The sequence below is a fragment of the Schistocerca cancellata genome, unplaced genomic scaffold (assembly GCF_023864275.1).
Source record: "Schistocerca cancellata isolate TAMUIC-IGC-003103 unplaced genomic scaffold, iqSchCanc2.1 HiC_scaffold_426, whole genome shotgun sequence".
Taxonomy (NCBI): Eukaryota; Metazoa; Arthropoda; class Insecta; order Orthoptera; family Acrididae; genus Schistocerca; species Schistocerca cancellata.
This window is the reverse complement of record NW_026046443.1, coordinates 1,280,769-1,294,760: the sequence shown is the minus strand read 5'-3', so window position 1 is coordinate 1,294,760 and position 13,992 is coordinate 1,280,769. Positions and strand designations below refer to the sequence as shown.

Sequence of the window (13,992 nt, the reverse complement as noted above, 5' to 3'; positions counted from 1 at the left end):
CATCTTTGCAACTGCGACACCATGCAGTGTGGGACAGATGGGCCCAACAACATGCCGGATGGACCGCTCAGGATTGACATCATGTTCTCTTCACCAATGAGTGTTGCATATGCCTTCAACCAATCATTGGAGACGTGTTTGGAGGCAACCCGGTCAGGTTGAATGCCTTACACACATTGTCCAGCAAGTGCAGCAAGGTGGAGGTTCCCTGCTGTTTTGGGGGTGGCATTCATCTTCATGGGGACAATTGCGCCCCCATCGTGGTCATCTTGTGAATGACTTTCTTCAGGATAAGGACATCGCTTGATTAGAGTGGCCAGCGTGTTCTCCAGACATGAACCCCAACGAACATGCCTGGGATGGATTGTAAAGAGCTGTTTATGGATGACGTGACCCACCAACCAGTCTGAGGGACCTATGCTAAATCGTCATCGAGGAGTGAGATAATCTGGACCAACAGTGCCTTGATGAACTAGTGGATAATATACCACAACAAATACAGGCATGCTGGGTATTAGAGGTACAAGTGTGTACAGCAATCTGGACCACCACCTCTGGAGGTCTCTCTGTACGGTGGTACAACACGCAATGTGTGGTTTTCATGAGCAATAAAAATGGTGGAGATGATGTTTATGTTGATCTCTATTCCAATTTTCTGTACAAGTTCCGGAACTCTCGGAACCGAGGCGATGCAAACCTTTTTTTGATGTGTGTATTTCTTGTCACCAGTAATGATCTGGATAAGATCAATATTGTTCATAAGACAACTGATGATAAGCAAGTACAAATGCACATATGGCCATCCACAAAGTTTTTTATTTTGGCTTTGTGGTACTCATGCACATGATTTTTTTAGCCTTCCCAACTGCATGCAAATGTCGCATAATGGTGAAATGATCACAGTTCATCACATTCGGCAGTTCTCACGCACACTGACATGAGTCATCGTGGATTAATGCATTTAAACAATTCATCAAAGCCAAACAGCCTTTCTGACTGTGAAGAGTCACTAATGCCAAACTAGTCCTCCTTCAAACAAGAAAACTATTTTATCGCTGTGTACCCCCATATAAGAAGATAATGTTTCTGGCTACCCCCACTGCTGTCACCCTTCTATTAAACTCAAATAGAAGAACAAGTCAAAATCATTGCAATTTCTCTACTTGACACTCCATTTCCTAGCACCCACAGCTCCACTCACAAAATTACAAAGTGTAAACTTATTTAGCAACAGTGAACTACAAATAAAAAATGACATTCAAAAAATGAACCCATAGCAACTAGAATACCAACATGCAAAACAAAAATGCCACAAATTTATGCAGCAACCTAATATATTCTCTTGCTTCCATAACTGAACCATTTAATCCTATTTTTGCTGCTACATTTATAAAGTGACTGTTAAAAGTGCTTGCCACTTGTGAATTATCCGTCACAACATTGACATTTAGTTTAATTGTTATTGTATAGTGACTGGATGTCCTGTCTCCTAATTTTTTAGGAAAGTAACTTTCAAATATTGACACAAATTTACTGTAGAATAAACTGAATCTGACATTAGCACATCTTTCTACATTACATTGGATACATACTAATTGTTTCAGACTGAGTACTGTCTACAAAAATGTCATCAATGTCCTACTATCTTGCTGTATGTGAGTTGGAATATTAGCTACTAAAATTGAAAGTTTCCCAGAGGGGATTTGTAGACTGTTACAATCATCAAAGAGTATTCTGCAGTAACAACTCACAAACAAATGCTTCTGGTTTCTTATCAACACAAAACCTACTTGTTTCAATGTTTGACTTTTTGTCCAACTTTTACACATGTTGCAACTCCTCTGTTTTCCATGTTAAGTCTACATGAAAATGATGCAAATGTATAGTTCCTGATATTTAACTTCTCCATCTCTTTGGGTACATGGTGATCAGACAGTACATAATATCTATCACTTCAAATTTTCCACATCTTGTAAGCATACAAGAAACTCATCTCTCTTATTTTTCAACCTTTTAATCTTCTGATGAAACAAATTAATTTTATTTTTCTGGAAACTGTTACATATATTATGCTCCTGTCCTGCTCTAATTTCTTTCAGTACTATCTGTAGCCTAATTCTAGCCTATAAAATGTGCCCCTTTGACTCCAGTAATCACAAAGATTTGGACTTGGCTGCTTGTGCCTCCCTTATTCCGTCATCGACCCAAACTACGCAATACCCTTGTCTGTCCCTATGCCACCCGTGCTCCAAACCACTTGTCTCATGGATCATACTTCTGCAACAGACCCAGATGCCAGATCCATCCCAAACATCCTTCCACTACTACCTACTCCAGTCCTATCACAAGTGTATCCTATCCAATCAATGGCAGGGCCACACATGAAAGCAGCCATGTGATCTACCTAATTAGCTGCAACTACTGTGCCACATTCTACGTGGGCATAGCAGCTAACAAGATGTCTGTCTGCGTGAGTAGCCACAGCCAGACTGTGGCCAAGAGACAGCTGGATCACAAAGTTGTTGAACATGCCCACTAGTACGGTGTGCTTCACTTTAACGACTGCTTCACAACCTGTGCCATTTAGATTCTCCCCACCAACGGCAGCTCTTCTGAGATGCGCAGTTGGGAACTTTCTCTATAACGTATCCTTCACTCCTGCAAGCCCCCTTGTCTCATCCTTCCCTAGTCCCTGTCCTCCAGCACCTGTCCCTACCCTCACTCCCGCTCCAGTACTACACATGCCTTGTATCTCACCAGTTTACTTACAGTCCTTTCCTCTTCTCTACTTCTGTCTCTTCCACAACCACCCTGCCTCCCCCACCTCGCTTCTGATGCTGCATCTAGCAGCCCTATCCTGTCCTCGCCACATCCCTGCAGGGTCTCACAGACAGCACTAACATCTTTCCCCATCCCTACCATGTTATCCCCCCCCCCTTTCCCACTCTGCACCTTCCTTACCCCCACAAACCACTCCAGCTAGATTGCTACTCACACCATATGCAGATGCGTATTAGTGCACAGAGACAGTGACTGCATGCATGCACGCGTTTGTGTGTGTGTGTGTGTGTGTGTGTGTGTGTGTGTGCGTGCGTGCATGCACGTGTTTTCTAATTCTGAACAAGAACTGTCTCTGAAAGCTGAAAAATCTTTCTAAGGTTGTTTTTTTTTTTTTTTTTTTTTTTTTTTCCCCCCCCCACTGTGCTTGTCTGTGACACAAAGCCTCCTCTATGTGGTGAGTAGCACATCACCGCTAATCAAAATGGCTCTGAGCACTATGAGACTTAACTTCTGAGATCACCAGTCCCCTAGAACTTAGAAGAACTTAGAACTACTTAAACCTACCTAACCTAAGGACATCACACACATCCATGCCCGAGGCAGGATTTGAACCTGCGACTGTAGCGATTGCGCAGTTCCAGAATGTAGCACCTAGAACCACTTGGCCACTCCGTCTAATCAAAAGTATCATCATATGCAAATATCTCCTCTCTACTTAGCATTGTTTCGAGATTGCAGCTGGTCAACATTTTCTACCAAGCACGATATTTCATCTGGCCACCTGCCAGAAAACTACAAGTGAGCTGTCGAAGACTAACACTGACTACCTATTCACACAATTAATTAGCACATTGTCTACGTTCCGTGCTTGCACCATCGTCATACCTGCAAGACAAATCACTGAGGCAGTAAATTTCCATCAAGGCAGTGCGGTCGGTCTTGCTGATACAGTCATGACACATGTGCAAAATGCTTACTGTGTGCAAATAAAATGTGTGTGACAGGTAGACGAAGGCAGTCTTCAGTAGATCACCTGAAGGTATCTGACAGGTGCCCAGAAGAAAACCAGGCTGCACTCCTGAAACATCATTCAGTATTAAGTATGATGGGAAAATGTAGATGAAGAAAATCTCAAAATTCAAATCTCCCTCTTGTGTACACTACTAGCCAGATTTATGCTTGTACACTAGTAGCAGCCCAATCTCTTCACCAGAACTATTTTGTCACCCAGTACTCAGATTTACAGTTTGCAAATCATGAATCTACTAATAATATACAGCCCTGAAACAATCTGCATTATCACACACTAAAACTACAATTTTACAAGTATGACACAAAGTAAACTTAGGGTACGTCAGTCTTCTCACATGTGATACAAGTACTATTGAGTGATATCAAATAAATATCAAGCTAATCACCCCTTCTTCAAGTTTTACATCCTTTTCCAGATAAGTTTCCTAATGACTGCCATGCACATTACAGGTAAAAACAAACTGGATAATGTATGTTTTTCATGCAATAATTTAGTTTCTTTAATTTTCTCTATATTACCGACTTAGCTATTTCAGTATACAGTTCATTAAAAGTATAGACATCAGATAGAAAGTTCCTGGAGAATCATAAACTTGTGGAATAATGCGAGGACTTTTTCTGGATAAATATGGAATCTCAAATGTCTCTGTACCAACTTGGGCGCAGAAAAGAGAACTACAACAAATCATTACCAACAACCTGGTGCTGTCATCTCAGCAGCATAATACTGGAAACTATTTCTATCCTTTGTGGCCCTCTTGTTAAATTACAGAGAGACATCTCAGTGGCTACCATGGGTAAACAAATTGCAAATCCAAAGTTCCAAGGTTTAGTCTTCAGTCAGTCCTTTTTTTGTGATCACTTATCATTACTACTGACAATGTTTTGTTAACATGAAAAATCCACATTTAACTGTAAGGTTCCCAATAGCTGACAGAGTGAATTAGTTCAAATGTTGGAGGAAGACAAGAGCATACCACTTCCAACAGTAAGGTGCTGAAACATTCAAAACAATGTCTGGGTTGAGAACAGTTTTACCCTGTTTTCCATACAATATAATAGGAAGTTCTAGTACGTGTCAGTCTCACATAAATTAAGATGAAACCTGAAGTTTAACTGTACAAGGCAAATTTAACAGTTACAACAACAGAGTAAGTGACAATTATGATACCAGACTAATTTAGCCTTATTTCAACAGAAGCACTAATAAACAACCCTACTAAGCTCACCTCAACCCAATAAGCTGGTGATGATTAAGTTTCTCTTTGTTTTTCTTTAAATCTTCAATGCTTTTAATACCAGAATCAACAAGTTCTTTTGCTTTTGCTGGTCCTATACCTGAAACTCTTGTTAACTCATTTATTGCTTTTGAAGAATCATCATTTCTAATCTGAAAAAAGATTAAGGAAAAAGATGAAATTTGTATTTGCCCATAGAAACAATTGTGCTTTACTCCAATTGAAAAATTATGTTTTCCGCAAGTCCACTAAAAAGAGTTACGTTCAACACGGAGCTTTCAAAAACACTTACATTTTCCACTTTCCGCAGCTTCCCTGTCTCCAGGAACTCATCTATCTTTTTGGCAATTTTTTCTCCCACTCCCGGCAGCTTTCGAGCTTCTGCACCAGATTTGACACGTGTAGGGTGTGCCGCAAGAGTTGACGCCGCTTTACGGTATGCATTATACTTGTGGATATTGCGACTAACATTTCGCTCATAATCAGCCAACTCTAAATCAAAATGAGAGATATGTCACGTCAAGTATTCAGAAGTAATCGAGCAGAAAAAGTAAGGTTGTACTTCATTCTGTTTTATTGGCAGAATCTTCAGGGGCCTTGCAGCTAAGGTGAAAACAGTGGTTATTCTACAGAAGCATCTAGTATGAATATTACTTAAAGTTAATAAACAAACATCTTGCAGAAGCCTCTTCAGTGCCCTAGAGCTTTTTACACTTACATTCCAATACATACACTAATACTACTTGTGATTAAGAACAAGAATAAATTTAGGATGAATTCAGCAATTCATACTCACAATATTAGAAGGTATAATTTCCAAGCAGACAAAAAGGAAAGTCATATAGCATGAATGGTTGGGAGACCCCAAAGGGTAGGTTCAGCCACCTAATTGGGAAGATTTTCCCTTCTTCACACCTGTATGCCCTTTCCTACATGAAGTATGAGAGGTGTGTGGGAAAGTGTATTTGTTAAATGAAGATGAATGTAATGGGTGTGTATGTGTGCAAAGTGTTGTTTCATACTTGTGTTGGAGATAATGAGAGGAGAGAGAGGGTGAAACCCAGTGCTGGCACACAGCCTATTCCTTTTGAAGAGCATCAACGGGGCCACCATGCTTAACATCCCCATTCGATGTGTGGATCACCATCAACAATGTCGCGTGCCCTCACTTGATGACACACTGCAGAACAGCTTGAAATTTTATCGAGGACATAGGTACAGAGACTAGTGATCAGTGATTTTACAGCACCAGCCCACCTGTTCTCTCTGCCGTAAAGTCAAGCATTAAAGTTTACCTGGACCATTACCCATGCACGCACTAGCCACCTCCAACGGTGATTAATTTAAGTAATTTGATGAGAATCAGTGTACCCATACCAGCACAGTCATCAACTCCAAACAGGCTATGAATCAGGATATAGAATGGAGTTTTATATTATGGTGCAAAAGTGCTAAACAGATTGTCAGTGAACATCAGACAGGAAATTGCACATTTCCAAATATTTAAAAACAAAGTAAGAGAATTCCTCATTAGCCACTCCTTTTACAATTTATCAGAATGTCTGTACTCAAGAATGTAAATATTGAATAACTTTCATATTTGTATTAGTGCTCTGTGCAAAGCTACATAAATTCTTTGTCTGAAATATTGGATAAAAACAGAAGCTGAGTAGACCATGAGGAGGAGCAGCAGATTCTTTCAAAGGAACTGTTTTTCTCCTAACATAAATATATGTTGTCATCTAGAAGTAATCGCCTCAATTATCAGTTTGAGTAGATTAGTGCTAGTCATTATTTTTGTTAGTATATATTACAGAAGTAGCCAACAATGTTTCTTCCCCCTCTTAATGTATAACTTGACTCAGTCCCACATCCCTGAGGTTCTCCTTGTGATGGGATTGACATAACAAGATGTGGAGATGGATGGATGGATGAATGATTATGCTACCAAACTCCTTTTATATGCCTATTGTAATCCTGCTGAACAAAAATTTGAATTAACTGTAGCTCTATCTTACTTTTTCACCCTCTTCCTCCCTCTCCCCACCTTTTTATGGAAATTCAAGTGGAAGACAAGAAAATGCCATATCACTCAACAGAAGCTATAGAGAAATCCTTTTCATTTTATTTAAAAAGTATATGCTGTATTCAGTACTATATTGATAAGCACTCTGAGGCCTTTCTAAGCCTGTGGTGCAGTCATCCACTGCAGTGGGCAACTGTTAACGTTGCTTCTTTGGTGCTGTTAATTAGTCCTGAGGCTCAAAATGCATGCAGTCCACTCCAGTGGATACTCCCTGCTGGTGTTGTGCCCTGGGTGCATTTGCAGCCTCAGGACTAACCAAAATTGTCAAAGAAGCTACATTAACAACTGTCTACTACAGTGGACAACCACTACACAGTTCATTCTCCTTTTTATCTCATCTGATAATAATTCAGTTGTCTTCAACTGTCCTGAGTATAAAAACCCATCAACTGGTTCTATGAGTTTATTGTAGATATATAAAATTAATTTTTCAGTGTCTTCATTCTTATTTTAGTCTTACTAAATTTGATTTTGAAGCTTACTTTCAAACTTCCTGCATTAAGTTCATGCACTTAGTTTTGGAGTGAATCTGCATGGCAGCATAGAGTTCAGTGTCATCAGCCAAAACAAATGTGGACAACCACTACACAGTTCATTCTCCTTTTTATCTCATCTGATAATAATTCAGTTGTCTTCAACTGTCCTGAGTATAAAAACCCATCAACTGGTTCTATGAGTTTATTGTAGATATATAAAATTAATTTTTCAGTGTCTTCATTCTTATTTTAGTCTTACTAAATTTGATTTTGAAGCTTACTTTCAAACTTCCTGCATTAAGTTCATGCACTTAGTTTTGGAGTGAATCTGCATGGCAGCATAGAGTTCAGTGTCATCAGCCAAAACAAATAATCTTCCAATTATATGTATTTTGTCTTCGTTTTCAATAGATTAGGAATCTGAATCCTTTCTCAGTGACTACTGAGAAGAGTTTTGGTGATTTGAAATCCTGTTGTTTGATTTCTCTTACAATTTTGAATTTCTTACTATCCTGATGAAGGCGTAGCACAGAACATATTTACTTTTTGGCACAGTGATGCAGAATTAACCAATACCTTACTTTTCAGGGGCTCTACATAGCAATTTTGATCAATATGACACGAATGCTTTCTCAAAGTCTATGTAAACTAGAAACAGGCAATTCATACACACTGTTTTGTTCTATACTTTTGTCTATTTCACTCTAATTATTTGTAATCCCAGCTTGTTCCTTGTGTTATGGATTATGGGAAGCTAACAGCCAAGAGCTGCACACAATGTGCGAATGAACCTCCCACTTCTTTCCTTATAAGCCAAAGACTGCTTTATTTTAAAGACATTGCCATAGCATATAAATAATGATTAACAACAGTTTAAGCAATTTAATAACATTTTTGTACATAATTTATGAATAAAGGTAACAACTCACTGAATGGTATAGGTGTTGACTTGCTGACAGACACGTGTGTGTGTGTGTGTATGTGTGTGTGTGTGTGTCAGTGTGTGTGTGTTGACTTATTGGCTCCACTATTCAGTAGTTTTCAGTTTTGTTTATGTGGCTATTACCAACTCAGTGCCTCCACCATTCAGTGAGTTTGTTACCTTTACTCCTTAATTATCTACAGTTCACCATAACTTTCCATTACCATATTATTAAGTTTTTTCTAGTCACTGTGGTATGATCTTTCTCTTCAATGCAAAGAAATAAAAAAGTTACATATTACCAAGAAAAACTTATTCTGTCAACAAACTAGAAACTATATTTTACTGTCATATACAATAATGTTATTGTTGTTGTTGTGGTCTTCAGTCCTGAGACTGGTTTGATGCAGCTCTCCATGCTACTCTATCCTGTGCAAGGTTCTTCATCTCCCAGTACTTACTGCAACGTACATCCTTCTGAATCTGCTTAGTGTATTCATAACCTATCCATTTCCCTTTTTAAATTTTCTAACCTACCTGCCTGATTAAGGGATCTGACATTCGCTGTACCAGCACAGCAAGGCCGTTTTGGTTAGTGTTACAAGGCCAGATCAGTCAATCATCCAGACTGTTGCCCCTGCAACTACTGAAAAGGCTGCTGCCCCTCTTCAGGAACCACACATTTGTCTGGCCTCTCAACAGATACCCTTCCATTGTGGTTGCACCTACAGTACGGCCATCTGTATCGCTGAGGCACGCAAGCCTCCCCACCAACGGTAAGGTCCATGGTTATTGGTATTGGATATGGAATGGAACTACCAGTTAGCTGAAGCTTTGAGTCGATCTGCAGTCAATCTGTGCTCCAAGCAGAAGAGCACCACACCACAGAAACTAGGCATTAAAATTCAATTTACAACCCAGTATGTGTTAAATTCGGCACAAAGTGTTCAATGGAAGTAACTCCGTCTACTGAATGAAATCTATGTATTTATCCTTTGATCATTGTTTGGAAGTGGTGCTGAGTAAGTTAATGCATTAATAAAGGCATACATACATATATACAAGTTATGAAGATTAAATGTTAACAAAATTACCACATGGATAATCAGGCAGACCCGGCAACAAAATAGAAGAATTATCTACATCTCAACTAAAAATTCTAAATATAGAATTATCAAAGAATATGAGTCACAATTGGATTAGTTTAGTTGGTTGATAATGTCATTCTCGTCAGTTACAGGCCCCATTGGTGCAAAAACAAAAGTTACAAGTAACTGAAGACCACACCAAAGTAGTTCACAAATTCTGTTGATAAATGAAGCAGAAGACGTAAATAACTAAAGTCTCCACATACAGCCAAGGCACCCAGGCCTTGTGACTTCATTATATTTTATATTGTGAATGCAAATCAGTTTACCTCCTTACTTTCTTCAGAATGAATTTTCATTTTTCAGTAATGTGTGCTAATATGAAACTACCTGGAAGATTAAAACTGTGCGCCAGACCGGACTCGAACCTTTGCCTTTTGTAGGCAAGTGCTCTACTGACTGAGCTACCGATACAGGACTCACAACTTGGTATTACTTACTAGCAATTCTGGAAGAAGGACACATCATAAACATGACTTAAACACAGCCTGCAGGACTGTTTCCTGGGTGAATTCTTTACTCTACACCAGATTTTGCACTGATATAAGACTTCCTGGCAGATTAAAACTGTGAAAAGAGCAGGACTCAAACTGGGGACATTTGTCCTTCACAGCTAAGTGCTTCACTGACTGAGTTACCCAAGCACGATTCACGACACTCCCTCACGGCTTCACTTCTGCCAGTACCTTATTTGATATTAAGGCTCATACCAGCACATACTCCATGCAGAGTGAAAAATTCATTCTGGAAACAAACCCCCAGGCTGTGGCTAAGCCAAGTCTCCACAATATATTTTCTTCCAGGAGTGATAGTACCACAAGTTAAGCAGTTCAGCAGAGAATACACTGTGATGATCATTTGCGACAAGTGACTATTATGTGCTAGATGTGAACTTTAACCCGGATGCCTAATTTATTTGAGTAAACCACTACAAGCAGTGCCATGTCAGAACCCTTCAGAGGCTATCCAGCAAAACCCCTGAACCTTAATTTAAAGAATTTATCAGAGATTGACTTCAGCACAGCCTTAGCGTTGTTACTACAGTGCAAATCTGACAGAGAGAATGACATCATCACAAGCTATGGGTTACAAAAATCCATTAGATCACCATATTCTTTTCTCAAAGCTGCTAGTGCTACATAATTATGGAGAGGAAGTCTCTAAGGTTTACAACAGAAGTGAAGACATACTAACATGTGAGCTGCCCTTAAATGAATGCTCAAATGGTACAACTGGAACAGCACAGCTCAAAAAGGTATTGTATTGTTCATGTCTTGGTCTAGCACACAGTTTTCACCTGTCTTACATGCTGTTACAATTTGTATCACCTCATACAAAGTTATCAAAATCTTATGAACAACACTGAAGCTAAGTCAAATCTGTAAAGCATAATCTTAGATCAACATAATTAAAGTAGTAGTTAACTCTATGCTATGTTGTACAGTGAATACGCAAGACATACCGGTATTTAAAATAAAGACATACATGTTACACTGGTATAAAAAAGGGATGTATGAATGCTATTCAAGGTACCGCTTTAGAATAAGCAATTTTAATTGAAACAAGTTAACTATGAAAATAAGTAATTGGAGTGATCAGAAGAATGTGTGGATTCTTGGTGCTGTACAAACACTTGGGGCACTTACTGTGAACATGAAAAGGTGTAATGCAAACAATGTGTGATGTATATCCCCTGGCCTCCAGTAACTACTACTTAAGCACATTAACAACTATGAACGAAACATTTATTCCTTTTCATGTTTGTCACTGACAAAAGGTCACAATTTCAGAACATTGAAATGGAAGCAATGAAAGTGATAGCTGAAGGGTTACACCAAGAAAGTATTTCTACCACAATTTCTCTAGGTTAACCCTCAGTTGATATAAACTGAAAACCTTTGAGTAAATAGTACATATGCTTCAGTGACTGCCTGTCAGTCATGGAAACTCAGTAATACAGTGCCAAAAAATCAGGACATGGGTGAATGTAGGCCTAAATGAGTAAGCTGTGTAAATGAAGTGTAGTTGGGGTCATCGTTTCATTAAGATGGCTGGGCTGTAGCCACAGCTGAAATGTCACTGTGACAACGGAATCCATTTCATGACATAAGTTGAGGGATATGCTTTTCAATGACTATCACATGGTGGGAACATGAGTTGGACAACTGAACTTCCTCACCCAACCACCACTTGAGTGGCAAATTAGGAAGACTTAAAAGTATATTAACTTAAATTGAAATTAAAGTTTCTAAATGACTACTATGAACAATTATAAAATTATGACTTCAAATTCATGACTGTTTCTATGCCATAGGGCAGTTTTCAGTTAATATCTACATCAACACTCTGCAAACCACTGTGAAGTGCACAGCAGAGGGCACCTCCCATTGTACCAGTTATTAGAGCTTTCTTCTGTTCCAGTCACATATGGGTCATGGAAAAAATGACTGCTTAAATGCCTTTGTGCATGCTGTAAGTAGTCTAATCACATCTTCTTGATCCCTAAGTGAGCAATACATAGAAGGCTGTAATATATTCCTAAATTCCTCACTTAAAGTTGGCTCTAGAAAGATAGTTTGTGTCTATCTTCATGCACATGCCAGTTCAGTTATTTCAGCAGGGATCAATATGTAGAAGGCTGTAATATATTCCTAAATTCCACACTTAAAGTTGGCTCTAGAAAGATAGTTTGTGTCTATCTTCATGCACATGCCAGTTCAGTTATTTCAGTATCTTCATGATGCACTCGCTTGGAATGAACAAACCTGTGATAATTTGTGCTGCCCTCATTTAAAGCTAGTTGCCAACATTGGCACCACTTTGAAATCTTATCAAGATCTAACTGAATATTTGCACAGCTTGTTTCAGACATTACTTCATTACACATAATTGTATTGTCTGCAAAAAGTCAGAAGTTATTATTAATATCATCCGCAAGGTCAAGAAAATCTAAATCCTATGTCTATTGAAGACTCTGAATTAAGGATAACTTGCTGTGTCCTCCCTACCAAACGACCTTAATCCTGCCACAAATTTCAGTTGATACTCCACACAATTTTACTTTTGATTATAACCACAGGTGTGGTACTGAATCAAATGTTTTTCGGGATTCGAGAAATACTGCATCTACCTGACTGCCTTGATCTGTGGTTTTCAGTATGCCACATGAGAAAAGTGAGAGTTGGATTTCACATTATCTATGTTTTCAGAATCCTGGCTGGTTGGCATGGAGGTCATTCTGTTCAAGGTAGATTATTACTTTTGAACTCAGAATATGTTCTAAGATTCAACAATAAATGCATTTTAAGGGTACTGCACGGTAGTGTTGTGGATCACTACTGTTATCCTACTTGTAGACTAGTGTGGCTGTGCTTTCTTCCAAGTAACAGGTACAGTTTTTTGTTCCAGGTGTAATGTCTCTTGCAGCGGTCTCTCTGCGATATTTTCAGAAATTTTATAAATTATATAACTCAGTACATATCTCGAAATATCTCTTCTTATCTTACCAATTATCAATGCAAAGTAGTTTCAAGCCCAATTATTCCTTGGAGCATCCATTTACTCCATGGAATAGCTTCTCTGCTATCTATGTTTTCTCTTAGGAAAAGAATGAGAACTTCTTGCCGATTAGTCGTGAAAGAAGGAGCATGTATATGTATGTATTGTTGGGCTGGTCGCCATCTTGATGAGATTCTGTATGAGAAGGAACTAAACTAAAGTAAGTGTGTTCGCATATTATTTAAGTGATTATTATTGACAGTGTCTGCTTACTACACTGTGTTGCACGGGATCAGTGGGGAACATCTGATTTACACTGGACGAACCTGCCGTTTTGTATGCTCAAGATATCCAGTTATTTCAAATAAATAGGCTAACACGGTCTTACCAGCAGATCTCCAGTCTTCCCCATGTGATCACCGAAAGTTAATAATTATTACAAATGTTTCCAGGAGATCGACTGACAATTTTCGTCGCACCGAGACTTCGAAATTGCTTCACTGCCTTATGGAATTTAAGTTAAGCTCAATTTAATCAGGATAGAACAGTATTGAACTGTGTGAATGTGATAAGCCTGCTTTGTGAATGAAAATTCCCTTAATATACGCATGTTTTTACTATCCTGATCAGTGAAGCTAAATCAGGTGGGTGTGAGAGAGGAGCCACATTTCAGTACAGAATCTGATAGGGATTCCGTCAGGCCCAGGAGCTTTGTTCAATTTTAAGGCTTTCAGCTGTTTCAATGTCACTGACACTAATATCTATTTCACTAATCCTTTCAGTGGTGCGAGAATTAAACTGAGGTAATAAT

General features: G+C 38.8%; 1 protein-coding gene across 1 annotated transcript in view; it reads right to left on the bottom strand.

Annotated features, from left to right (window-relative positions):
• Positions 1-13,992, bottom strand: part of LOC126124768 (DNA polymerase beta-like) — a 58,662-nt gene that overhangs the window by 41,643 nt on the left and 3,027 nt on the right. The window contains exons 2-3 of the mRNA XM_049915114.1: positions 5,344-5,543; positions 5,043-5,203 (exon numbers count right to left, since the gene is read on the bottom strand). Of these exons, the coding sequence (XP_049771071.1) occupies positions 5,043-5,203; positions 5,344-5,543 (361 nt within the window). The remainder of the gene's footprint in view (positions 1-5,042; positions 5,204-5,343; positions 5,544-13,992) is intronic.